At 37.3% G+C, this 26,729-nt stretch overlaps 1 protein-coding gene across 31 annotated transcripts in view; it reads left to right on the forward strand.

Moving 5' to 3' along the window:
- DENND1A (DENN domain containing 1A) overlaps positions 1-26,729 on the forward strand; it is a 176,974-nt gene that overhangs the window by 60,109 nt on the left and 90,136 nt on the right. For 29 of the 31 annotated variants that reach the window (XR_014936214.1, XM_032448081.2, XM_032448087.2 and 26 more), the window contains 5 exons: positions 11,744-11,813; positions 12,952-13,032; positions 15,184-15,237; positions 21,295-21,405; positions 26,518-26,618. Coding sequence is in view for 21 of the 31 variants with exons in the window: in XM_032448081.2 (XP_032303972.2) it covers positions 11,744-11,813; positions 12,952-13,032; positions 15,184-15,237; positions 21,295-21,405; positions 26,518-26,618 (417 nt within the window). In the remaining 10 variants the exon portion in view is untranslated. The remainder of the gene's footprint in view (positions 1-11,743; positions 11,814-12,951; positions 13,033-15,183; positions 15,238-21,294; positions 21,406-26,517; positions 26,619-26,729) is intronic. The other 2 variants (XM_032448085.2, XM_085521071.1) reach the window with 1 other exon arrangement.

A 26,729-nucleotide genomic window follows, 5' to 3' on the forward strand; every position in this document is an offset into this window, starting at 1 on the left:
AGCTTGAAATTTTAAAGTACGGTTGAATTGGTTTAAATATTATTGTTGAAACTTAAATAGAGTAGAACCCTGCTAAACTGCACAGACAAAAATGGCAAACTCCTTCTATGTCGTGCCAGAAATGGACAGGCCTGCATTAAGGTCTTGTGTTTGTAGGTTTCATTGTTCTAAGCATACCGCAATGTGCATACTTTGTTAAATTCAGTTTTTGTAGTTCTTCATAGTGACAAAATAAGTCCACCTGAAAATGTACTTTTTTCTTCCAGGTATTTTGGCTTGTTTTGTTTTAATTTTTGTCTGCACTTCAGTATTATTGATTTTTGCTGAGTCCTCTGGTAGTAATGGCAAGTTGTGTGATGCTGTTGTGTGTGATACTAATGACAGTATGAAAAAGATTGAAGAAAATGGAATTCTGCAAGTGCTGAAGTCTGGATTTTTCTGTAATGACAAATGTTCTGAATGAATTTGAGGTCTCTCTAGGAAAAGGAAGGACACTGGTATATTTCTTTTCAATGAATTGAGAGATCCATTATTTCCATTTCTGGCTTCTCTTCTGCCTTGCCATGCACATGCTCGCTCCTCTGTTTCATTCAGTGGTGGCACGTGCCTCATGGTTGAAATAGAGATGTGAAGGCCTTCTGCAGATGCCTGATGCATGTGACTGGATGATGATGGTGTTTGAAAAAGGAGTTTCCCTCACTGCTAACAGCTCTGAATTGTATCCATCAAGTTTGCAGTTCGATCTTTATCGCAAGATTATTATTATTATTATTATTATTTTTAACATTGAATACTATGAAGTGTGAATGCCAACCAGTCTGCTTCCTTGATACCTGCACACCCCTGTTCTTTCTAGAGAGCCGTATGTGATGTGCTTCAACAGGGGCAGATAATGAAAGAAGGAACATCTGGAATAAAATGTTGAATGCCTGAGACAGTTGGTTAGTATTAGGCAAATATCTTTTGTCTTTTCTTTTTCTTCACTGAACATCCTAGATAAGCCAGTCCTGCTGATTGATAACTGAATATATGAGCTGAACAAAAGGAGTGCCTTGGGAAATACGTATCTTAGAAATAAGCATTAAGAGTAAATTTTCCAATCATTGAACTTAATTACCTTCTTGTAAATAAGAGGTTGCAAAGAATATTAATAAGAACACACTATTTGGCTACTGTTCAGTCATTCTTTATTGTTCTTAATGTTTGTTGGAGGAAAAAATGTTCTTCATTATATATGTGTATATATGCATAATTATTGTAGTTGAAAGCTTAGATGTTGTGCATTAACACTGTTGTTTATTTCTGTCTTGATTTGGTAATAAGCCTAAGCTGTGTATTCGCATTTATTTTGTAGGGGGATAAATTTATACCACTTTTGAAGTTAGTAGCAGCCAGAAAGTACAGGGAGTTGTTTACAAAAGAGTCCCATCGATTCTCCTTTTCTGTGGAAGCATTCAAGCAGCAAGACCTGCACAGTCTGTTTGGCACAGTAGCTGCTCTCAGCTGGCCCTGTGCCCTCCTGCTGTTAGTCAGGGCAAAGGATGTGCCAGATCTCAGATTGTAACGGAGCAGAGCCTGCTTGCAAATCTGCTTGTAGTTAGCCTGGGGCCTTTTGGCAGCAGACTACAGCCGAATGATTTAGTTGCAATCCGTTTTCCTTAATATTTTCCATCTGGCCAACAATAGCCTATAAAGGCAGACGCAAAACAGAGTTTGAATTATGAGGAGCGTAATAGTAAAATGCTTCCAAATCTTACTCTAGAACCTGCACCAGTGGATCACTGCTGTTACTTTGCCAAAGGAAGTTTGTTCCGAAGTGCTATTGCAAAAAAGTTGTTGACAGAAAAGCATAGCAGTTCTCAAGTTCAAAACTGTAGAACAGAGAAATGTGCATTTTGCTTGAACCCTTAATGTTCCACTGCCTGTGCCTTATGTTGATCCTGAGCAGGAAGTGAAATGCTCCCAGCATGGGCTTCCTTGTGTTGCCCCGGCATGTGGCTCCTGGTTTGCGCTGTGGGAGCAGGGATCATGGAGATGGGGAGGGCATGGAAAGGGCCTCAACTGTGGAATTGCTGTAAGGCATGCGGCAGCAGGTTGGGGGAGTTGCCATCCTACAATGTTATAAAAGAGGTAATGTGTCGGAAGCTCTCAAATCTACAGGAATGGATTAATGCCTTCCAGAATGAGCTATTTCCATGTGTGTGCTTTTTGTCAGCTCTTCCAGTTCTGGTCAGAACAGGAATCTTACCTGTGACTACAGTTATATTAAACTGTTTGCTGTTTGCAATAAAGCAACAGCAATAAAGCTGTTTGCTTTATTATTATTATTATTATTATTATTATTATTATTATTATTATGTTTGTTTTTGAAAGTTTATAACCTCTAAGAAAATCTGTGAACTTGCTTGTACTTGTACAGCTTCACAAGTGTGGCAGTCCTGGCACTCCCGCTTGCCAGTTTATCACTTTCATGATGGCATGGGTGGTGCTGTAAAGTACTCATCTGTTTCTCCAGAAGTGGCAACAAGTCATGCACAGACTCTCACAGACCTTGCTCGCAGTATTTACAGGAGTTTTAGGAATGGATTAAGCTGGGAGAAGATTCCAGAAGTTAATTCACTTTCTGACTATACGCTGGAGACCAGGCAAATCCTTCTCTGGAGGTGCATGTTTCACTTCATTGTTTATAATGGGATCTTCTTTAGGTGGCTGTTTAAAAGTGTTATCAGTTGTCTCACCTGTGGGGCCAGAATACAAGCAATCTGTGCTGTATATTTAAACACTTAAAAATAAAATAACTATTCCACATAATAATATAGTATGACCGCTCTTTCCAAACCTGGAGTTCTTAACAGTACACTGTTTGTTCTCTTTTTAATAGCAATGTCCACATGCTAACTCCAAAAACTATAATGAGATGTGCAGGGACAAGGGAAAGGTATAATTGTGTTGCCCTAGATTGAGTTTACCATAGATTTGAATTACTCTGTGTATTTCCTGAAGCTATATAAATTAATGCGGTGCTCTTATCTGAGAGTTGCTCCTCTGCAACAAGTCCTTTGTTCTTGTTTCATCTCAGTCTGCTGCCTGCTGCTTTTAATCATAGCAGTAGTAAAATTAAGGATCTGAATTCATGGATGTTGCACTCAGAGAAGCGCAGTCAGAGGCCCCAGTATGTTGGCTGAGGAGCACCGCTATAATATAGTTAAGCATTTCTGTTTTGTTTAGTGAAGGAAAAAGCAAAATGAGGGGCAGGAGGAATATGTGCAGAAGGGAGAGATGAATCCTCAAAATGGTTTTAGGAAAAAGCTAGAAGTAAGGATGGACGGGTAAAAGATGATTCATACACTGGTTGAAGAAGAAAGTTAGACCCCTTAAAATTTTATCTGTCATTTAAAATTATTCCACATGTGATATTGTTCCATCCTCCATACTTAAGGTAAATGTTGCCAAAATAAATAAATCTTTGAAAACAAGGCTACAAAACAAGTGAACAATCCTCCTCTTGCCTCTACATCACCAATCCAAGGGAACTGTCTTTTAGTGTATTCAAAGAGTGATGAAGGTGTGTCAAAAGAAGTTGTTTTGAAGATTTTACCAAAGCTTTCAACTTGATGGCAAGTCAGCACACTTCTGTGAAATATCAGTGATAAGAATCACAACAAAGAATGTCAGGTGCTAATAATATTAATGTATTACTACCAGTGGAATTAGATAAAGCTGCGAGTCTAGGGAGTCTAGTCCAGCTAGTTCACTGGTCTTACCTACTGACCAGAAACCAATTTTACTTAATTAGGGCTTCATGTCACACCTCCTTTACTTGCTGAACAACTGTAACAGAAGTAATTAAATCACGTCACTTTTTATTACCTTTGGCCCTGGCTGACTGGTTTGAAAACTTACATTTTAGTGCTTATACAAAAAGAATTAGCACATCTCCCTTGGGAAAACCTAGGTCCTTGGCGTCAAAAAAGTAGGAAGTAGTTAAGTATAAGATGAATAGGTCTTCTGCAAGTGGAGCATTTCTTTGTTGCTGTCAGAAAGTGAAGAGAATGCATCTTAGGAGTGAAACCATCCTGTACTTGGCAAGTTCCTCCTTCAAAAATCAAGGTCTGGCAGGACCCCTCAGGTTATGTGGTAGTAACTGGAGAAGCAGGGGCTGTTCTGAGAGGTAAAACTGCTGGCAAAAGCTGCATGAGTTGATTTTCGCATGTTCTTGTTTGTGTTTTCTTTTCAATAGAAACCATGGTTCATTTACACTGAAATAATAGGTGGAAAGACTTTACGTGGCTTTGTAGAATCAGTATTATCTGGACTGTGAGTGTATGTGAAATAGAAACCTTAAGTTACAACTGCAGATGTTTATCATCGTCCTCGATAAAGGGACAGATCTTCCTTCACACCTACACAATTTCTGTGCTATTTACCTAGCCCTAATTCACCTCAGTGTGCTTTAAATTCATTTATGTTGGTGCTGCAGCCTGAGTGTTTGGAGAATAAAGTGATAGTGAGTGATCTCCTACTTAATGATTTGTTTAAACTGATTGCAGGATGACTCATAAATAAAAACTGGGCACTTCAGCCAGCTAAGGGGCCAGAGTCTTTTCTGTTAATTTGTGTCACATTTATGGGATGCCTGATGATCAGGGTCATCCATGGTATTTCTGCAAGCAGAGAGTCGAGCACTACTACATGTAATGTGCTTATTTGCCCAATAGCTAAATGAGTCTAAATGCTCATTGGGATTCCTGAAACAGATTTGGCACTGTAGACATAGACAGCCTGCAATCGCATCAGGCTCTGACTTGGTTTTTGCAAACTGATGTGTTTGTAACACAAGATGCTTGCTGTAAGGGAGCAGCAGTGTGATGTAGCACATTGGGCATTTTATTCACAGGGAGCACTCCTGATTTATAATAAAAAGTTCATAATTCTACTGAAATTTTAGATCAAATTCAGTACTAGAGTACATCTTTGGCATCTTTAATGAAAAGGAGCTGTTTTCTGGTCAAGGAAGAAAGGTTAATTTGTGCCGGGATAAAAAGGGTGTTTAGGATCTGCTGTTTCAACCTGTGATAGACTTAACACTACTCTTTGATCCCCAAATGAAATGTGATGGATTTCAACTGATGCCAGATGTCTCAAACCTAGTGGGATCTCTGACTGTCTGCCACATCTAGAGTTCTCTCTTCCAGCACTTTCATGTGTACTTTTAAACGTGGTTTGAGAAGAGGTTCCTTGACAAGTTAAGCCTTTGGAATCCTTTCTCTGTATTGTCACTTCAGTGGTGATCTTTAGGTTCTCATGCTTTCTAACACATCCCGCCTTTTTAAAATCAAGCCCTATGTGCCCAGTCTTTTTTTTTTTTTTTTGTCTGAGGAGCAGACTGCAGGTAATGTCTGTAACTTTGCTCAGCTTAAGTCTATTCTCTGCCCTCTCCTTGTTAACCTTGGCCAAAGCAAACATTGTTCAATGCTTTGCTGTTGGCACTGAGTGGAATGTAATTGTTGGTGACTTTTTAATTCCAAGACTATCTAGTTGCACTTGATAAATCTCACACGTTATCTGTCAAACACTTCACTATATCCATCTTCTCACCACATTTGCTTTATGGGATGTTGGTTGCCTGTAGCTTTTAATGGGGGTGTAATGTCTTAATTGTCAGTATTTGCCTTGTAGGTGCAAACAAAATTGTTTTCTTTATGCACCTTTATTTTGTGTTGCTACATTAGAACCTTGCTTTTGAACTTGCATTCTCAGAATTAAGCTGAAAAACAACAAAACACCACTACAAAACCAACAGAGATTTACTCTGCCTTCTAAAAAGGGACGAGAGACCTTTTGTTGTGATAGGGAGTTTGAGGCTTGCTATTTCATTTTACATCCACTAACAAACTTCTTTTATTTATTTTTAAGTGAGGGCTCTTGATGCCAAATCTGAGACTGGAGCCCTACCTGGTCAGACATGCTTAGATTAGCTGGGTACAGTAAAATCTGCAGCTTTCCACTCCATAAAAGCGATGAGAGACTTGTGTAGTAGTGCTGCTCTGTTGTAAAGCTGATCAAATGGCACAGTTCTTTTCTTCTGTCTTGAGCCTGTGCCCCAGGCTTTAGAGATGTATGCACTCTCCAAAATCCACTTACAGTTTTACATTTCATTTCACCAGACCCTGGGTTCTGTCTTTTAAAGGAAATCCTTTCTCTTTTCTGCATGTGGACTGACTGGAGAAATCTCACTTGGCAAGGTTTCCCAATGCTGTGAATAACTTGTATGTTAGAAGTTAAAATCTTTGATTATTTTTTTTTAAGGGGAGTGACCCACCAGAGTGAAAACAGAAAGTTCCTGACAGCAGAACAGAGCTCAAAGATTATTCTGATGTAAACTGAACAGAAATTATCCTGTCATAAAATTCAGTAAATTTGCTTAAATTTTGCATTGATTGGTAAATCACGTGAGAAAGGAATCCAAGGACATTCACTTTGTGTTTGACTGCTGTCAGCACACCAGAAAATAGAATGTCAAAAATCAGGTTGAGGAATTTGGTATATTAACTAGCAAACACTCATAAATCATTTTGAAAAGCACCCCTTGCTGTTAGGATTACCAGTGGTCGCACTGGAATACTGCATGTTCTACTGCTGAAATTCTCAATGTTTGCAAATTCCTTAATGCTCCACAGGAGTCATTTCTGCATTCAGTTTTCACAGTGCTCTCATACATGTTGGTATCTTGAATTGCTTCCTCCTCTGCTGTTGTCTTACAGTTAACACCAGAAAAGATTTACCTTTTTAAGTTGACTTCACTGTCTGACAGTAATTCCTGGTTCCACACATTGGCCACTTTGTCATCCTCTCCTTGCACTTGACCTTGGATGTGCATGTTATTCATGAGGTAGCTGAGCTGATTTAAGTGGTACACACTGTACTCTCTGATTCCTCTTCATTGTAATGAGCACTCAAAAAATATCCAAAGAAGCAATAATGGTGAAATTTTCACATTTCAAAGAAAGCATATTTGCTATCAAAACCTCTGTTCGTTAGGAATGCTTTGTAACTGAATCAAACAGCTTTATTTATTTATTTATTTTTCCTGAGGAAATGCTGTTTTACTTGATAAAGAAACCAACTGCATGCATGTGTAGACAACCTTCTTGGAGATTTTTCCTTTGCTATTCCTAGAGATTCTGTGTTTTCTTATTTATTTGTTGACCAATTATGTTCAATTAAATTAGCTACATCTTTACATGTAGGCATCTGTTACATGGCAGCTATGTATATATATATGACCTTTTGGTTTGAGCATTCACTGGGAAGCAGTCGTTGGGTACTGATAGCACTGGAGCATCTGCACAGCTTAAAGCCCCACAGCATCCTATCAGGGTCCCTGCGTGTTACATAAGAGCCAAAGGTCTTATGAAGGATATTTCTTCAGTCTCTGAAATATTTTCTGAGGAGTAAGTTTACTTTCATTTAATATCCCAAACTGGGGAACTGCATGGCAGGCAGGAGTACAAGAGCAGTACAGTGAAGCCCGCAGTGTTTTCTCATGTAACTTTTGCCATAAGTTGAGCAATATGTGTTGTTGTACATTTTGAAATTTTATTTCCAGGGTTACCTATGTGAAACAGACCAGGAGAGGGTTTGGGCAAATCAGGCAACTCTTTTTAATGTGCTCTTGAGGCCTTTCCTACTTGTTCATATCAAATACTACCTGTGGAAGCAAAGTGTTAGTTTCTATTAATGTTCTGCTTCTTATTAATGTTCTGATTCAACTGGAAGTAGTGTTTCTTTATAGTTAAGAAAAAATATAAGATTACAAGCAATGTTAGTGATTTTTGTTTGTTTTTTAAGCTTTTGTACTAAGTGTATAACATTAGTAGGAAGAAGATCCTAGATGTGTAGTTTTCCACATTATTTCATTGCTGTTGGCAATCATAAAACTTCCCACTATGGAAGGAAGTTCTGCTCAGACCCCCCAACTTTGTGCTGTACAGACTCTATCTGCATGCGTGTGCTTGCACACTGTTCACGTGCACATGCACAACCCAGGGCAGCTCCTTTGTTCCAGGGAGGAGGGCTCTGCGTTCTGCTCTTCTGGCCACTGCCCTTTCTGGAGGTCAGAAATGTGACCTCACATGTGCTGCTGTTGTAGCTCTTTCCTTTAAGACGTTAAAATGCACAGATTGATATGTTGAAAAATTCAAAGCTCAGTTGACTGCAGCACAGCATTTTCATCTGTGCAGCAGCTCATGCTGGGTGATGACATTTTCTGTTCCGCGTAACTCGTGTGGTGCGGGCTGCGCTCTGCCCCTGCGCACAGCTGCCATGCGGGGCCGCTGCCCTCTGCCTCCCTGTGCCAGCGGGTCTGCAGGGCATGAGGGGCTCTGCTGCTTCCTGCAGCCCTGAGAGCCCCTTTCCAGCAGCGCCAGCCAGCCTCACAGCTGCTGTGGTTTGTTACTGTGCTCATTTGTTTGTTTTTGTACATAAGAAATCAAGATCTTTCCCGATGTCTCAAGCAGTCGTTGGTTTTGCACCAGTATTATTTGAAATCTGCTTTTTGAAAACGTTCGTGTTTACAAGCTGCAGTGCAGCACTGTTGTCTTAACGTTTTGACTGTCCCTAATTGCTGTGACACATGTAACTAATGATGTTTTGTGCTTTCAAGGAGCGCACTAAAAAGGTGATGACATACGAGTTTCTGAATAAGGTACTGTGCGACTTGTGCAGTGGAGTTTGTGCAGACCTTATGTAGCATAATAAGCAGCTTTCCTGTGCCCATGTTTGTTTCCCGTCAGACTGGCCTGTCTCCAGCAGCGAGCTGCATCGCAGGAGGAGAGCAAAGCAGAGCACAGACCTCGCTGCCTGCTTGGGTCAGGCTGGAATTGGCTGTCGTGATTTGTGGCAAAGAAATACACACACTCTCACATTTGTGAGGAAATTGGAAACATAAAACTTATAAGTGAATTTCAGATTGCCCTTTTTTTGTTCACTCTGCAGCCACATTCTGCTTATGCTTCTTGGAGACTTTGAACTTCAAATTCTGTGAATAATCTCCCATCCGCCACCTTCTTCATGTTGTTTGAACAGCCGTGTGTGTGTGTGTGTGTGTGTGTGCACGTGTGTGCGCGTGCTCGCATGCTGTGGTGCTCTGGGCAATTTCACTGCAGAGCTCTTCCCTTCCTTTGTTTAACCTCTGACCTGTGAAAACAAGAGTTAATCAAAACTTCTAAGGTACCTAAGAGGAAGGGGAAGTGTTTGGTTACAAATTAAATATGAGCGAGTCATAAGCCATAAATCTTCAGCAGTGCTACCAGTTGTGCTACTTCAGCTGCATGTGGCAAAGAAGGACTCTGACTGAATTCCGCCCTGTCTGTATGGCAGGAGCTGCTCAGAGGCATAACCCACACCTTTCTTCTTTATGACAAATATCTAGAGAGAACTTCAGACAACTGCTTCTTGATCTGTGGTAGCAATGTAGTAGTCTGAATACCTGCAGGACCCTACAGGACCTTAAAAGTTTAAAATACGTTGAATTGAATCTAAAGCTGCTCGTGCACCTCTTTGGCTTTTAAAAAGTAGAAGGAACTCCCACAGATTCCAGCAGTGTAACTTCTTGTGGTGGTAATAAATTTGCCATACAATTCATTTGTAATAGATAGGGTAAATACACGGATATTATAGTCGAGTAAGATGGTAGAGCTTAAAGTGATTGATTATGTGATATATTCATTATGTCCAACTTGGCTGAAGTCGCTTTATGGAAGCTTTGCAGAGATTCATACGTGATTTCTTTTTGCATTTTTTATCCTATGTGTCATACGAACCCAGACTAAATATTTAGATCTTTAATAAATACATTGATTTCTTTCAAAACTACTTAGTGCTGGCTGTAATTCTCTTTATTAAGACATTATTAAAGTTTTTACCTGAAACAGCAGCTTTTGGGAGTTTTCCAGAGTGAGTGTCTTGTTATGGTTGTTGTTGTCTTGCACTTCTCTTGAGCACAAGCATAAATCCCTCTGTGTATTGTGTTGTGTTGAGGTCTGCTTCAGACACTGACTTATTTCCTGAGCAATTAAGCAGAACTTAAATGTGCCTTCCTGAAATAAGCTGTGGTTTTTATTCTGCTGGGGAGCTTTCTGTCTTCCTGGTGTTCTGTTTTTTTCATCTCCTGACTATCTTTGGTTGATAGCTTGCAAGGATTTGTTTCCTGGGTTCTTAATCTCTACTTAGCAGATAGGTTTTGAGAGGATTTCTTGTTACTCTTGTAATGGCTTTTAACTCTACTGAAGTTTATTTAACTAAACAGAAAAAAAGAAACCTATCTTCTGCCTAATCCTTCTTGAATGTTTACAATATATGCCAAACTTAAATGCTGTTTAAAGTGGTAATTGTCTGTCTTTCTGCTCTATTCTAATACATTGTTTGTAAAGATACTTAAAGCATATTTATTTAAACGATAATGCTGTCATATAGCATGAAAAGTTAAGTTTCTTATCAGCGCATTTTGATAAGCTACTTACATGTTACAGTAGCATTTTCAGTCTTCAAACAAATGATAATGATGGAGTGCCATTCACTTTATCTGTCTCATATATAGCTTCTCACTTCATTTATTACTAAAAGCTGTACAGTTAGGAACCACAGGGCACTCAATTCTTTATAGATGTCAGGATGTAGTCATATTTTATAAAAACTTTAAGTCTTGTCTAACTCTATCAAAATAGAATCCATTTGCTTCAGAAAGCATCTGTGATTAAAGGAAGAGTCAGTCTGTGCATCATGTCAACTTTCCTTCCCATTCACAGCAGCTGAGGGGAGCTAGAATAAAGAACTGTGCCATGAAGATGTGGTCCAAAATCAGACCAAAGCAAACTGGTGAAAAACAACATCTTAGTTGTCTTATTTTATTGAGTGGGGATGTAGAGGAAATGAAAAAGATGGGATGTTCTGGGTGTTGTGTCTTTGTTTAATTTAATGCTTTTGTAACCTGTTAGCAGATTTACTTCTGTTTGACGTAACTTAGCTGTGCTAAATGCAGTGATATAGGATGCGGAATAAGATTTAGTAGTTATGATGGTTTATTTAAAAAATCAAGATACTGGTTTTGTAGTGTAAATAAAATTAAAAAAAGGAGTTTGTTGTATTGCTATTCAAAACCAAAACAGCTGTTGATATTCAGTTTCCTGATGTTTAGCAGCTATTCTGATGACAGAAACTAGTTGTACTTTTTGGGTGATGATTACAATTTAAAATACTCCACCACATGTGAGCACAGATAAATCTATGTGCAGTTATTTGATGATCTGTGTAACAATGTGAATGTTTGGTACAGATGGGATGAGAAGAAATTCCTATGAACTTCTGGCATTGACTGCCCTTCTCTCAGTGTTCATTTACAGCCAGTACTCAGTTTTAAGCTAGGTGCCCTGAGTGGCTGGAAACTCTGGGAGGGAGTTATTATTGAAGCTCAGTTGCCAATGGAAGGAGATGCTTCAGCCTTCCAGCACTGCTGTCCTTCACATGAAGTCCTTCAGCAAAGGTCCAATGTGACTTTCCTAACAGATGTTTGTAAAGTGTGTCCAGTGAAGACTATTGTTGAGGATACAAGTATATATAGCCAGCAATCTTGGATTTATTAACTGAAGTTTAACAAGTTAAATGTATGCTTTTTCTTCCTTTTTTTTTTTTTTTTTTTTTTTTTTGTTTATTTTGTTTTGTTTTTGTGTGTGTTTTTTTTTAGTTACCTACCATGGTTTGAAGTCTTTTATAAGCTGCTCAATGTCTTGGCAGATTATTCAGCAAAAGGACAGGTATTATTCTAAAGTACTAACCCTTCTCTTCCCTGCCCCAATATCAAATGTGGGAGAGAGACTGAAAAGGAAACTGATTTAAAAGATGCTCGTATCAGACATGGTCATGTGAATTTACGAATCTCTGCTGTGCAATTATAGCAAGTGTGTGTTGAGCTTGGCTGAAAGTTTGTCAGTGACCAATGAAAAGTAAATCAACTTTTAGATTATTTGGGGGGAAAGAATACATTTAAGAATGTGACTGTGGATCCTCCTCAAGTTAATGGTTTCCCTGCAGTCACTTGCAATGCACAGACTCTTTGATGACCTGAGGTGTATTCACCACATCCGTGCAATTCCCAGATCATGGTGCTTCATGCACCTTGGGCAGATCAGTGTCTTATCAAACCTTACTTGTCATGTAAAGTAAGCGAAGAACTAAGCTTACTGATGCAAAATGCTGACCCATGTAGTATAATCTGGCCTAGCTCTTTTAGATTCTTGTTTTGCTTTAAAAGCAAAACAAACAAACAAACAAAAAGTTTTGAGATAATGTAAGAATATGAATTAAACTATTAAAATTTGATTCTAGTTTTATACACGATAGCTCATGATACAGAGAAATCATGATTGCAATATCTAGCCTAGTTCCACATATTAAAATGTTGCAAGTAAAACCTCAGGTTGCTGCTTTGATTTATTTTGCAGTCATTAGTTTCCATTTGTCAGAAATACTGATGTTTGTTGTATGGTCATGTAGGATTGTATCTTCACCTATGGGGGCTAAATGCTTTTTGTTTTAGCCCACGTTAACGAGTTGTTGTAAAGAACTTGAAGTGAAAACTGGCGTGCTTCAAGCTGAGTAACTCTGTAGTGATATTGGTGACTTAGGTTGCAGAAATACGTGCAAATGCATAAAAATATGGGGAAAAAATAATGTTAAAATGAAAATTATAAAATTATAAAATCAGCCATCAGAGAAAACTACATTTATTACTGTTCACAGTCTGATGTATCGAGCCATTCTAACACCTACCTGTTCTCTAGCCCCTCCCACAGACATTACCCTTCTGTTTTCCAATTAGTTTGTTGTAGTAATGTGTACTTTGTTTTCCTTTGTTTTCTTGTTTTCTTCTTTTTATTTTTTTTCTTATTTCAGGATAACCAAAGGAGTGAGCTTCTGGAAACATTTCATAAACTTAGCATCCCTGAGCCAAAAACCCCTGTTCAGCTTGGATTGGTAAGTGACGAGTAAAATAAGATGTAAGCTGAGGTGTTTAATTTTAATTGCTTGCAATGATAGAGAAATGTACAAAGCAGTTCTCCTTTTTGGAACTTGGCATGCAGGTACTGTTTTCCTATGAGGACTCAGAGCTGTGAAATTTGCCTTTTCACATCTGGGGTCCTCTGTTTCCCTTTCGGTAACCTCACATGTCTTTGAAATGCTGTTCTTTGATTGGAGGAAGATTGTGTGTACTCCCCATGGAAATGTCTCACCATATCATTTGCGACCTGCTAGAGGTCACAGAGCAGCAACATGACATTTATTGTCCACACTTCTGCAGAGATCTTAGACCATGTGAATGTGCAAGGGGCAAGACTGGAAATCAGTCCCGTACCGTCATAACAGTGTTCTGATTGTTAGCTGTTAATTGTGTTTTCTAATTCCTTCTTCTCCTTTGGGAAAGAGACTCACAAATAAGGTTTTATTTCATATAAGTATTTTGTAAGAAACTTTATCAAAGACCACTGAAAGTATAGATGTGGGATTTTATTGAAGAGATTGTGAATAGAAGTTACTCTTGGGGTTGTCTGCATTCAAATTAATTTTTGTAGATCCACCTTGTGTACCAGGTTGTAGTGGAAGAATACTAAAGATGCACGTTGCTGCAGTTGCCAATTAGTTGTTTGGAGTTCACATGGAAAGTAGTGATGTGTGCAGCCAGTTTTCTTCTCCCACTCTCTTTGCTTTTAGTCCTTCTTCTAAAGTATTTTTTAGCAACAACCTTCTTACTCTCATCACTTCACTCTGTGATGTCCATCGACAGGTAACAATTGTTGGCCTTGCTTAGGTCACCAGCTGGCAGTAGAAATGCCCCAGTCCTTTTGGGGCTGGCTGTTTTATGAAAAGCATTTTTCTTTGATGGAAGGAAGAGCTGTCTTGAAAGCCAGTGATCATTTAGAATATTCAGTTGTTTCTTTTTTTTTCATACCAGTGGTTGCAAGGAATGCTGCTGTTCTTCCTTCCCTCAGACATTTCACGGGCAGCGAAGCAAGGAAATTTATCAAGAAGCAGCCGAAGGGCTGTTTGTTAGGGTATCTTTACGCATTTTATTTTGGCTGCTGCATGCCTGTTTTGGGATTGGAGTGAGGCTCTTATATGTGATACAGTTGCATCTTCTGCGGCTGTGTCCCTTCATTACATCTTTCTAGCTGAAGTAAAACAGTGATGTATCAAAAAGCAAAAGTTATGTTTATAAAAGTTCATTTTGTTCAGCATAGCTGGTACACCCACTTGCTATTTCAGACTATTAAACTGAAATGTATGGGATGCATACAAGAAAACAGAGCCAACTATGGAACTGTGCCAAGGATATAAAACCCTATAAAGTTTCAGCAAATAATAAAAGTCCTAAGATTGTAAACATTGTGAATATAATGTAAATTGTATTAACATCAATTTACAAGAACCACTTAGTTGCATGCTTTCTTTTCCTTTCCCAGTGCTGTAACCAAGAATCATGCAAGTTGTGTGTTATCACAATGGGAACTTGGAATAAAGCTGTTTTCTTGGAATGCAGTCAATTAAAAAAAATAAAAATTAAGACTATAATGGACTGTGAAACTGGGAGATCAGTTGTTGTTCAAATTCTATATGGAAGATAAAAGTGGCTGAGAACTTCAGCCATAATTCTACAGATAGGCATAAAAACATAGGATGTATTTCTCATAAAGTTCCATAACTGTATTATTATCTTTAATGAAACTCACTAAAAAGTTAGAAAAGGACCTCCTTGCAACAAAAACTTGGTTCTTTCTTGGTTTGTTGTGCATATTGCAGTGGGCTATGGAAAACTAGTTTGAGTTACAGACTGCCTTGGATATTTCTTGGCAAATGTCATACATTGTGCAAGTCTGTGTGTGTCACTACCTCTGCAGAACAAAGCAGTGCAATCTCTCGGAGTATTTGATATACTTCCTATCTGATTACATTTGATGTTGCATTTGGGATCTAAGATTGCAGCTTTTGAAATGATAAACAAGCCATATTGGTAGTTGGTAACGAATGTTCTGTCCTTATTACTTGGTTAAGCAACTGCTAATATGAAGCAACAAGTTTAGAATACTTTTGACAATATCAAAATAATCAGTATTTGCTCTTCTTTTACAGCACTCTTACTTTACTGTGCCTGACATCAGAGAGCTTCCTAGTATACCTGAAAATGTGAGTATCAGAGAGGACCATGCACTTTATTTTGCTGCTGATGGTAAAAAGAAATGCTAAATAGCTAGCATTACCTTTGTTTGGCCTACTAATATATTGCATTCTGTAAAATACTGCTGGTTGTTGAATTACAATTTAGGTGGTTAATTTATATGAAGTGGTGTGAGAGAGAAAAAATGGTGTTTCTCAGCATAAAGGTACAGGAGTAAAAGGCCTATTGAAGTACATCTACGTCATACCAGATTGAAGGTTTTAGTATTTGCCATTCTAGTTAAGCAAAGGTACCAAATGACCAAGTGAGTAGCAATTTTACAGAACAATTATCTTAAGCTGTAAGTAGAGATCATTTCTCAAAAAATACAAAGCCATGTATTATTATCACTCTATTATTACAAGCTGTTAGCACTCAATAATTTCTCTGTCCTAATGAGTGAGAACATTTTTTCTTTTGCATCCAGATTCAAGTTTGTTCTCTCCGGGATGTTTCCATAGTTGTGTTGGCTTTCTTGATGTATCAGAAGCTGAAATTAAAAGCAAAATTTGGAATGTAATTATTAATATTTAGTATTTTTTTCTCTGTTAGAGAAAGAGCGTGCTAATTTAAATAAATTTTAGTTAAAGAAAAGTTTTTGGAACAATACGCTTATTGTTTATTCAAGTGTCTCAAGGGTTTAATCTACATAGTGGAAGAGTTCAATGTTTCAAACATCTACATTGCTAGTATTCAGTAAGGATCTATTACCAGTTTGGCATTAACTTGGCTTGTTCTTCAAGATGCTGTCGGTATGTTCAGACACCATATATCCTTACTTAAAATGTCTGTATTAATTCAGAGAAATATCTAAGTTTGCAGAGTCTTGTGTTGCTTTGAAGCTATGTTTCTAACTGTTGTTGTGCAGAGTTGTCATTCTTTCATTTGTGATAACATTTTCCTTCTGTATCATATTTAGGCTGCAACATTGAAGGGTTTGTCATCCATACTTGTGATTTGAAGTTGAAATTTATTGAAGTATTGATAGATAAATTGATATGGACAAGAAAGAAAAAGGAGATGTATCATGATCTATCATTCATACTTTCTGAAAGAATGATAGGAGACTGGGAAAGTACAATTGCTTTATTAGGTGGTTTGCTGAAATTATATACCTGGACTATTTAGGGTCACTTTTTTGAGACTTTTAAAACCTGAAAAAATTGTCTTGTATGCTTTTCAACATTGCTCAGATTTGTAACCAGATGATAGGCCTGTGGGAAGACAGTGCTAGCATTTGCTTCTCTTAGATATTCTTTAATATGCACCTGCTACATCTCGTAGCCAATTTTCTGTGTCTGAAATCTCAGTTTTCTTAACTCGAATTTTGAATTCTGCCTTAGCATCCATACACTTAAGTTTATGGCATGAAAAAAGGGGGGGGAAAGGAAAGAGTGAAGAGAATGATTAGGGTATTCTTTCTCATTTGTGGATGATTTGGATAGCAGATTACACTTGGGGCTTTTTATGTCTGCTTAAAAATGTTGCTGGTAGCTTTTCTGTATCATAGGCTTTCCATACAGACATATATCCCTCTCAGTAAATTCAGTAGATACACTTTTTGCTCTGAAGTGCTTTATTTTTACAGAAATATGGATACATTAACAGTAATTCAAGAATCAGTTCCTGAATTTAAAATGGCTATCAATCTGGTGTATTTCCTGTCCTGACATGGTTGGTTATTTGTTTATAGGAGTAATATTTCATGTTAATCTCTTCTATGCTGATAATCTCAAACTTTAATAGTTTCTATTTGGTAAGCCCCAGATCTCCTGGAGAGCATGAAATGAAGTTCATTTTCATTTTACAGGCTGGTAAATCAAAAGCAGGAAGAAATGAGCAGTAAGAAATTAGTGACAGGATAAAATGTAGGTCTTCTGGCTTGGACTTGCTTTAACTGATGTAGAGCAGCTTAACACATGCACTACAGCTATACTTTCTGAAGCCTTTACTAAGTGTTTATGCTCTGTTCGTTATGTCTGCTGGTAGTGTTCGCTTTATATTCAAAGGTATGAGTCAGCTTCCTAAAACATTTGAGCAGGAGATGTGATGAATGCTCATGAATCAAAGTCAGTTATAAAAGCAGAGGCCTTGGGCCAGAAGGAGTTGGAAACCCTTTGAAAGCTGAATGTTCAGCCTTCACGGAAAGGAGTGCTGTGTGATGCTAAAAAGCATCCTCTTTGAATCATTGAGTGGTGCTGATGTGCCTCTGAGGGAATGTGGCTTTTGCTGCAGGTATCCTGTGCACTGATGTCACTGTGAAGGATGGACTCTGCACAGTGTCTGGGGTGAACCAGGGCACTTCTGGGAGTAGAGGTGGAAGAACATTTTGTTCATTAACACGTGTGTATGCATGTGTGCACATCCAAGTTTAAAAAGATAGGGCTTGTTTTATGAAAGAAAAATGTTAAAATTCAGATCCACTGGTCTGACTCTTGTTGCAGTTGACCATTTTATATTTCGTCTGTGTGTTTTTCTTTTCTCTAATAAGTATCATGTAATTCATTATAAGAATTTTATCTATCAGGTCAGCTTTCATGTAGGATTGCAGTGTATTTGGCAATAGTATTAGGATATTAAATGGGCATGAATCTCCATTCATCAGTTGGAGTGCTTTATTCAAAATCCTACATATCTTATCGATAATTACATTTTAAAAATCATATTAGCAAAAGCTTCTGTAGTACCAAACTTTAAAGTCATATGTAGTGATTAATGGAGTCCTGTACAGTCCTGATAGGAATGTTAACTTGTTGCATTATCTGTCTGTGTCACATCAGTGTGTTTGATGAACCACAAAGCATTTAGCACGGACACTTTATGGCCTGCTTTAACTTTTTCAAAAGGTTTTTTTATATGCAAAGTTTGTAAATATGCTGTAACTTCAGAGAGAAATTGAATTAATTGCAGGAAATATAGCACAAGTGTTTAAATTTCCTAGTAATAACTGTTTTAAATAAAATGGAAATTCTTATTGCTACATCTCTTATCTCAGTGCCTATTTTTTATCTTGTCTTACTGTACATCTTTTGCTGTCTGTTTTCTTATTTTTCTTCACTTCTTAGTTCTATACTTACACTCTGTTCTGGAGTGTATTGTCTGTGTTATTCTGGTCTCTGGAATAGCTGCATGGCATTGTAAAAGTATGTTAACTGAATAACAGGTGACCTAACTCATGATAGACTTTGAGTTTGTGATATTACAAAGAAAATAAACTTATTTGGAAGATGAGGGATTTCCAGGAGGATTGAAAAGGAAACTTGGCTCTTCTATTGATCTGTCCAAATAAACATTTACAGAAGTCCTGGAAATGCATTTCAGCAGCAGTGTAAACTGCTGAAGTATAAAACATGTTTTTAATATGTTTGAGTTTTGCTCTTTCTTTGCAGGGAGAGAGCCCTTTGTTTTTCTGCTTCTAGTGAAAAGTTCTTCATTAGGTGACAGAGAAAGAAAGGACTATTCTTGATCTCAAGAGTCGGTGTGCACGTCCATTTACTGGTACTAAATAGAAAATGATCAAAAAGATGATTGTTGTTCGAATGAACTTACAAAGGGACATAGTGGAATTTTATTGCCATTCCTACTGAATTCTGAGGAGTGGGGATACCAGATCCTGTATTCTGTTGTGAAAATCCCACTCTTATTTCTTCTTAGAAAGGTTTAAATCCTAGGAAACAAAGTACGCAACAATTATACCGCAAATTGGAACGCTTTCATTTGTATTTATTTAACTCATTCATGGTTTTGTCACTTACGAGACATGTCTTTCAAAATACATGTGTAAGTCCCAATTTCATCTTCAAAGATGACAGCTTTCTTATAAATACAACTTAGAGCTAACACGTGAATTTCTCTAGTATCAATACATTACCATGCAGCCCACATGCTTTGCAGGTGCTGTTGGCAAATTTCTGAGCACAGATAAGACTAAAGCCTTGTAAATCTTTCCATCTGAAAGTACGTTTCTGTGTCAAAGCCACTAATACACTGCAGTAAACTTCAAAGTATAATTACAGACCCATTCTCTGTGTCTGTTTTCACTCTCACTAGTCAATACTTTTGCCTTACAAATATATACATGCATGTTCATATCTACCTACGTCTTCAGGCAGGATGTAGGGATTAAGATTTCCTTTTGCCGTGCCCTTCATTTGGGTGGCTTCTTAAGAAGTTCAGTGCTGCTTGAGAACTCTTTTAATTCACACTATTTGCGGTAATTGTGTCGTCATGCGTTGTGTTTTGGTGTCGTGGAAAGATGGGTGAGAGGCGGAAGAAGAAATGCAGAGAAGACAGCTTATGTTTAGACAAAAATATCATGCTAATCAGCACAGATGGGATGAGAAATACAGAAAAAGTACATGATAGTTTAATAGGTTTTTGGCAAAATGTGTTGGCTGGTTGTTTTTTTCGGTTGTTTTTTTTTTGGTTTTTTTTTTTTTTCCTTTTGACTGTACCTGTCTGCTGCAACAGCTCTTCTATAACAAGACCTGAATGACTGTTTTATGTTAACATGTTTGAAGCTAACTCTAATGAGCTTAGTTTTTACCAATGTAGATGTGGGTACAAAAATCTTCCAAATACAAGGCTTAATTTTTCTTTGGTTCTTTGTGTTTGGATGGCAAGCTGTGGAACATATTTCTGCACAGTATGAAGCGTCTTGGCAGACTTCTCAGGCCAAGTATTGGTGGGTTTAGAGTTATCTTTGGATCTGTCAAAAGTGCTAATGGGCTTTGTTGAGCTTCTTTAAGTTTCTAAATCATATTTGCTTTTTGCTTTTCTGTGCTTTTTTATTTAAGGATGATTAAGATTGCACTTGAATTCATGACTAATCCAATTTTGCTCTCACATGTGCTTTGTGAACAAGTCTGCCTTTACTGTGTAGCGACCCTTTCATACCCAGAAGAAGCGAATAGGAAACTAATTACCTAGATCAGCATTTTTGAGTGTGTTAACATTTCCACTACTGCAGCTTTTTAAATTTCTCTGATTTAAGAAAATACCCTCTGTAAACAAAAAAATTCTTTTTTCTTCTAGTTGACCTCACAGTATACAGCAAAAGCTTTTATTCTGGGGGAACATAACACACTTTAATGATGTTACCTACCTGATAGCTTTCTAAACTTGTTGGTAAAAAGTCTTAGGATTGCATCTGAAGTTTGCATTCCACTGCTTATTCGAATAATCCTAATTCCTTAGTAAATAATACAATGTTCATGCCACTGCAGCACATGCACAGAGCTGCTACATTGATAATGATGTCTGGGTGCAGTTCCTGGCTGATGGGATATTCTGTGGATGAAATTTGCTTTTTTCTGTTGGATTTTTTTCTTGTGTTTTAGTTTTTTAAACCACTGTTGCTCAAGTGATGTATACGTCTGTTTTCAGAAGCTTTACCTCCTTGTGTCTTGGTCTTCCTATCTATGCTTTAGAGGCAGTTTGCAAATGAACTATGTTTACAATATTCTTGTGCTGCAGTTATTTTTGTTCTACTGTATAAATATATCAATCAGACAGGTACATTTGGTTTTTCAGCCGTCAAGAGTACAGAGAGATCAGATGACCTGTATAACTGTTCATAACTTCTGCTAAATACCCATGTGAATTTCCAGTGATAAGAATTACTTTGGTATAAGCTGGAGTTAACCTTTCTTTCCTTAAAAAAAAACTAGAATTTGTCTCAGTAAAAGTATCATGTTAGAACATTATTTTTGTGCTTCATCAGGCAGCATTTTTTGTAGAAGTGACAGAATGTATTTTCTTTCTCTGAGAATTATCTTGTATTTTAGAATTGTGTATGAAGTATCCTCAATTTTATTAACCCGTGACCTATCTCCCCAGAAGTCAGGGGAAAGCTACTGCTAATTAAAAGCTGGTCTGACACAAGGTGACCTACTGTGTGTAGCCATGTACTCTATGTAGCATAACAAGAGGATGGAATCTGTTGTGGGGTTTTTTGTTGTTGTTTTTAAATGGAAGACTTTGTTTTGTAATATCATGAATCAAAATTATTTTATCTCTCTTCCTAGAGAAATCTGACAGAGTATTTTGTAGCAGTTGATGTCAACAACATGCTGCATCTCTATGCCAGTATGCTGTATGAACGCCGCATCCTCATTTGTTGTAGTAAGCTCAGCACTGTAAGTAAACTGCAGAATAATTTATTTCATTCTCACTACTGTTTTTTCAAATAACAGTCATACGCGGGCAATAAACTGAAACATCTAGAATGTGAAAAACAACATTTAAAAGTCCCTGCTGAAAACACAGTTTCGAAAGTTGTTCTTCCTGCACATGAGGATATCCAGAAACTTGTGAAAAATTCTTTTCTTGTTGAAGGACCCAGTAAGCAGAGATGAAACCCTGCTTTTACATTGAAGTGTAACTACGTTCATTATTTTCTATATAATTTCGTTGATTGGCATGGAGTTTTTCTGGAGTCTTAGAAAAAGAAGTGTACGTTGATGTGCCACTAATAAGAAGTGCCTCTGGCCATTCAGATTACTTGGGTTTATTTACTAAAGAAATATATATATATATATGTTTTAATACACAAAAGCAGTAAGCACATGAATGTATGTGGCCTGCAAAAAGGGGCTGGAGATGCTGAGGAGTCTCTGTGCTTGGTGATATTTTAAACCCAACTGACTACTGACCTGAGCAAAGAGCTGCAGTTGGTGATATTTTGAACTGGGCAGATAGGGTCAGTCTGATGATCTCCAGGGCCCCTTCCAGCCTTAGCCATGCAACCTAAACTCAGTTATGTGGTTCTAAATGATGACTTTACTCAACTTCTTTTCCCCTCTAACATTCAAATGAAGAAGTTTTTTGATGCATGCTTTGTTGGGCTTTTTGGTGAGTAAGGATTCTAATGTTCATGCTGCAAAGTCTACTTTTCATAATATATTTGACAGAAAAGAAGACAGATAAATGATACCGCTATATATGTTTTCTAGTAACCTTCTCTGGATGGACCCAAGAATTGGACTAAAATAAGACAATCCACTTCTTTTTCCTCTTTTTTTTTTTTTTTTTTTTTTTTTTCTTTTTTTTCCCCCCAGTTTTGTTTTAAAAGGTTTAGTCTTAATGTTGTTTAGGCTCCATCAAGGATCTGAGAGATAAAAGGTACTGAACACTCTGGAGTGCTCTCTTCTGAAAATGACTGCACATCAAAACCAAGCATGAGCTTGATTTAGTTCAAAGTTTTGTGTTAGGCATTTGAAGGTTTTTCAGTCAATAATATTGTGATTTTTCTTTCTAAAAGGAAATGTTAAGTTTTCATTTTGTTTGCTCTGTAAATGGATATTGATTGTTTTCCTTTATGAATGGGAAGCATAAGATGGTTTTAATAAATGCTGCTCTCTAGTGCTATGGCCTAAGTACTCAAATGATCCTTTCTAAAATACAGTCCTCCATGTCCATTTGGTTGGGTGTTACCTACCCTGTTACTGTTGACCATGACCTACTTTTTTGATTGAGGTTAAAACTGCTTCTTGGAATTGTAAATAATATGTGAAAGGCAGAAGCTATAGGATGTAAGATACAAGGCAGAAAAAGGAAAGAGTAGATTACAGTAGTTATTCTCATGTTCCTTGGTAAGGTAGGTAAAACTCAGAGAGTTAGAGTAAACTCTGGAAACTATGAATAATTATTAAATGTTTACAATCTATCCTACATGTAACTGATAGGATTTGAGTGTTACATAGCTCGGTATCATAATGAACTTGTAAAATCTTAATTTTACATCTGCTAAGCATTTTAGGTCCTCTCTACTAAAGTAAACTAAATAAAAATTAAAGAGATGATTATTTTATAAAACTAAGGAATGAAGAGAGTAGGGAATTAACAGAGAGGGGGAAAGAATAACTATCCAAAGCATTTCAAAATGTGTGGTTGGTTGGTTTAATCTCTCTCTCTTTGTGACAGAGCCTGGAAAGAAGAATTACTTACCTGTCACTTTGCCTTCCTTAATGAGCCATTTCACAAGTAGGGTTGTGTTTTCTATCCTATCTTCTGCTTTTCCTTTTCCTTTTGCCTCTGTCCAAGATAAAAGCATGTCTCGGTCTTTGGTAGGGAAGGGTATTCATACTACGCGTTCTTATCTTACAACTTTATATATAACTGCTCCAAGATTGGAGTGACAGTGTAAGACAGGTTTGAAGTGTTGGGCCGGAGCCAGTGATTCCTTGCCTGCACGCTCTGCTCTGCATGTTCCAGCAGTAGGAACAAGCTGCATTATTTTATTTCAAACTGTGCTCAGCGGAAGCCAAGACCTTGTAACTGGAAACGTACCAAACTGAGAATTCTCAAAGCAGAGGGAGGGTGGTGTGGTGGTGGAGAGGGGATTGGTTTCTTGGTGGTTTTGTTTTGTTGGTATTTTTTTGTGGTGTTGTTTCTTTCTTTCTTTCTTTCTTTCTTTCTTTCTTTCTTTCTTTCTTTCTTTCTTTCTTTCTTTCTTTCTTTCTTTCTTTCTTTCTTTCTTTCTTTCTTTCTTTCTTTCTTTCTTTCTTTCTTTCTTTCTTTCTTTCTTTCTTTCTTTCTTTCTTTCTTTCTTTCTTTCTTTCTTTCTTTCTTTCTTTCTTTCTTTCTTTCTTTCTTTCTTTCTTTCTTTCTTATTTTCTTTCTTTCTTTCTTACTTTCTTTTTAAACAAAAAAAGCAGGAGGATCCTATGTGCACTTAATTTCTTTCCATTGTGAGAGATGCAGCACACTTCATTCTTGTTTAAATATAACATCAAGTAAAAGAGTGATAATTAAGCAGTCTTGAGTGGAAAAGTCTTTTGTGATAGAATGAATTCATGTTATAGTAAATTACGTAAGATTTGAAATATCCTTAGTGCCATTTAGAGGTAAGTGGGTCTGAATTTATTAGGTAGTTTATAAACTATGTGTGCTGATCCCCTGGACGACTTATTTCTGTCCTCTTCAATTTTTTTCTCTTTTGTTTTCTACAAAAGGAAATTCAAGTAGTTTCTCAAAATATTAATTACTTTTTCTTGAAAACAGCAATAACAAAAAATACCCTGATCTAACTACTTGTACGTAGCCAAATGTGAATCAGAATGCATAAAAACTGTTTAACAGAAGAGCAACTACTGGTGGGAGCATGCAGTTAGAAAAAGGAAACAAGCCTTCCTATAGCCCAGTGTTGTCTTCCATCACACCTTCCCCTTGCAGCCCTATCTCAGGAAGAATTGCTGACAGTGTGTGATGACAACAGGTCATATGAAAATAGTTGATTCTTAAAAAACTTAAATTTGTGAAATATGATCATGTTTCTACTTGGCTCCGTCTTACTGGAGTGAATTTCATTACTTACAGAGCAGTGTTAAAGTAGTGTATTATTACAAAGCAAAAAATGCCATTCTGGCACTGATAGTCTTTTGTTCTTGAGAGCTGAGAGGTTGCCATTTCACTTCTCCCTTGTCACAGAATGTGCGAACACACTGCCTCTTCTTCCTTGATAGGTTTCTGACATGTCTCAGGGCTCTAAGGTTAAGGAAAACACAAGGTGTGATCAATACCATTCACTAAATGTCCTTGTGATACAACGTAGCTAAAAGCTTGCGCCGTTCTTGTTCTACAGCAGCCTTACAACTATTCTTCTACATGTGTGAATTCTTCCTTCCTGAGAGCTCTGTTGCAGCCCTTACAGCCAGCCGCCAACATAGGTTTTCACCTCCATACAGTCTTTACAGCAGCCTTGCTTTCACTGCTTAATTCTTGTGCAACTCAGTCTCCATGTTTCTGCTGTGCTTTTAGCCCCGAGTGATGCAGAAAGATCTTACTCTCAAATGTTGGTACTGCATGTGTAACACTAGGCAGTGTATAGCCATCAGTAGGGAGGGAGTAAAATATACTGAAAATGGCCTATTATAATTCAACATTATTTCATAATTTTTATGTGTATGAAAAAACTCCATTGATTAATTTGCTTTTAAAATCTTAAAGGCATAATTGCAGAATGTGGTTCACTATCTCAGTGTCTTTTGTACATCACTATTTTTTTATGTTCTCCGGCAGCAGCTGCAGGAAGCTGAGGTAGTGGAACTAATCTTATTTTAAATGCTGGATTCCCATAGTTTTGACAGTTGGGCATTTCTCAGGCTGCCTTATTATTAAGCTCCTGTTTTCTGTATGGCAGTCACTAATCAGGTGAGGTCTCCAGCAAATATGCTATTTCTTTTTTTGAGTCCTTATCTTGGCAGAGTTGAAGGACAGTAGCAGTGCTTACTTGTGGTAGTGTGTTATTTGAATTCATGCCAGATAGCAAGGTGGGAGTACATCTCAAAAATAAGTGACAGGTTCTGCTCAGATGTCTGCAGTGTTGAGCATTATGTCTGTTTAATCTTTTCTTGCTGAGTTTTAAAACCAATGGAAGGGGGATTTGGAAGGGGCCTTCTTGGATTACTGAGTTCAGTCCTCTACAGCATCAACCAGGCTCTGTAATAATGCCAGGAAATAATCCATTTAAACCTGATAGAATCAATTCTTATGTAAAAAATTAAATTTTTAAGCGGTTTTTGTTTTAGATATCTTTTTCATTTGTAGAAGAGAAACTGAAAGCTTATAGAACTGAGACAGATAATTTCCAGCAAAGCACTACAGGGGTTCTCCCCAGGGCTGGACCAGCACTTTTGTTTGCTATTTTTGAGCTTTTTAACTCAGTACCTGCCAATGTGAAAACCATTCTGAATGAGTTTTTAACCATCAGTGGTTCAAACGATTGGTGAAGGGTAAGAAGCCAAAGATACTTTCCAAGTAATAAAAATATAGTCATGGAGTTTGATGTGGTATATTCTTAAGAAAACTGTGCTACTGATATTGTGCCTTCCTGAGCTTAAATATTTTTCAGCTTGTTTTATAATTTCAGTGCATTTTTATTGTATTAATGGATGGTAATTGCTATGATCAGGGTTTTATTTACCCTTACCATCTTTTTCTTTCCTTTGAGTTTTTATTTCTGTATATCTTTTGCTTTATAAACACTGGGTGTTAATTTCAGGTTTTGTTTGTTGAATGAATTGTGTTTTCAGCTATTTAACAAAGTCAGTCAATGTTAACCACCAAAACTAGTTGTGCTTTATCCACTGGTACCCTTTTTTTAATGGGAACACTGAATATTGTCTAAAAAAGCATGTTATAAAACCAAATTTGGTTCTTTACTTTTTTTCTTATATCATTAGCTTTTTAAGGTTTTTGTTTGTTTGTTTTGTCTTCCATTAATGTTCTTCCATTAAACTGTTTTTCAGTTAACTGCTTGCATTCATGGATCTGCAGCTATGCTCTACCCAATGTTCTGGCAACACGTTTACATTCCTGTTCTGCCCCCACATCTCTTGGACTACTGTTGGTAAGGCTATATATATATATATATATATATATATATATATATGATATATATGTATGTGTTTGACTGTGTGTGTATATATATAAAATCTAGATTCACAACAGCTTTCATATT

The sequence above is a fragment of the Coturnix japonica genome, chromosome 21, assembly GCF_054131305.1.
Source record: "Coturnix japonica strain WE chromosome 21, WE-NBRP24, whole genome shotgun sequence".
In the NCBI taxonomy this organism is placed as follows: Eukaryota; Metazoa; Chordata; class Aves; order Galliformes; family Phasianidae; genus Coturnix; species Coturnix japonica.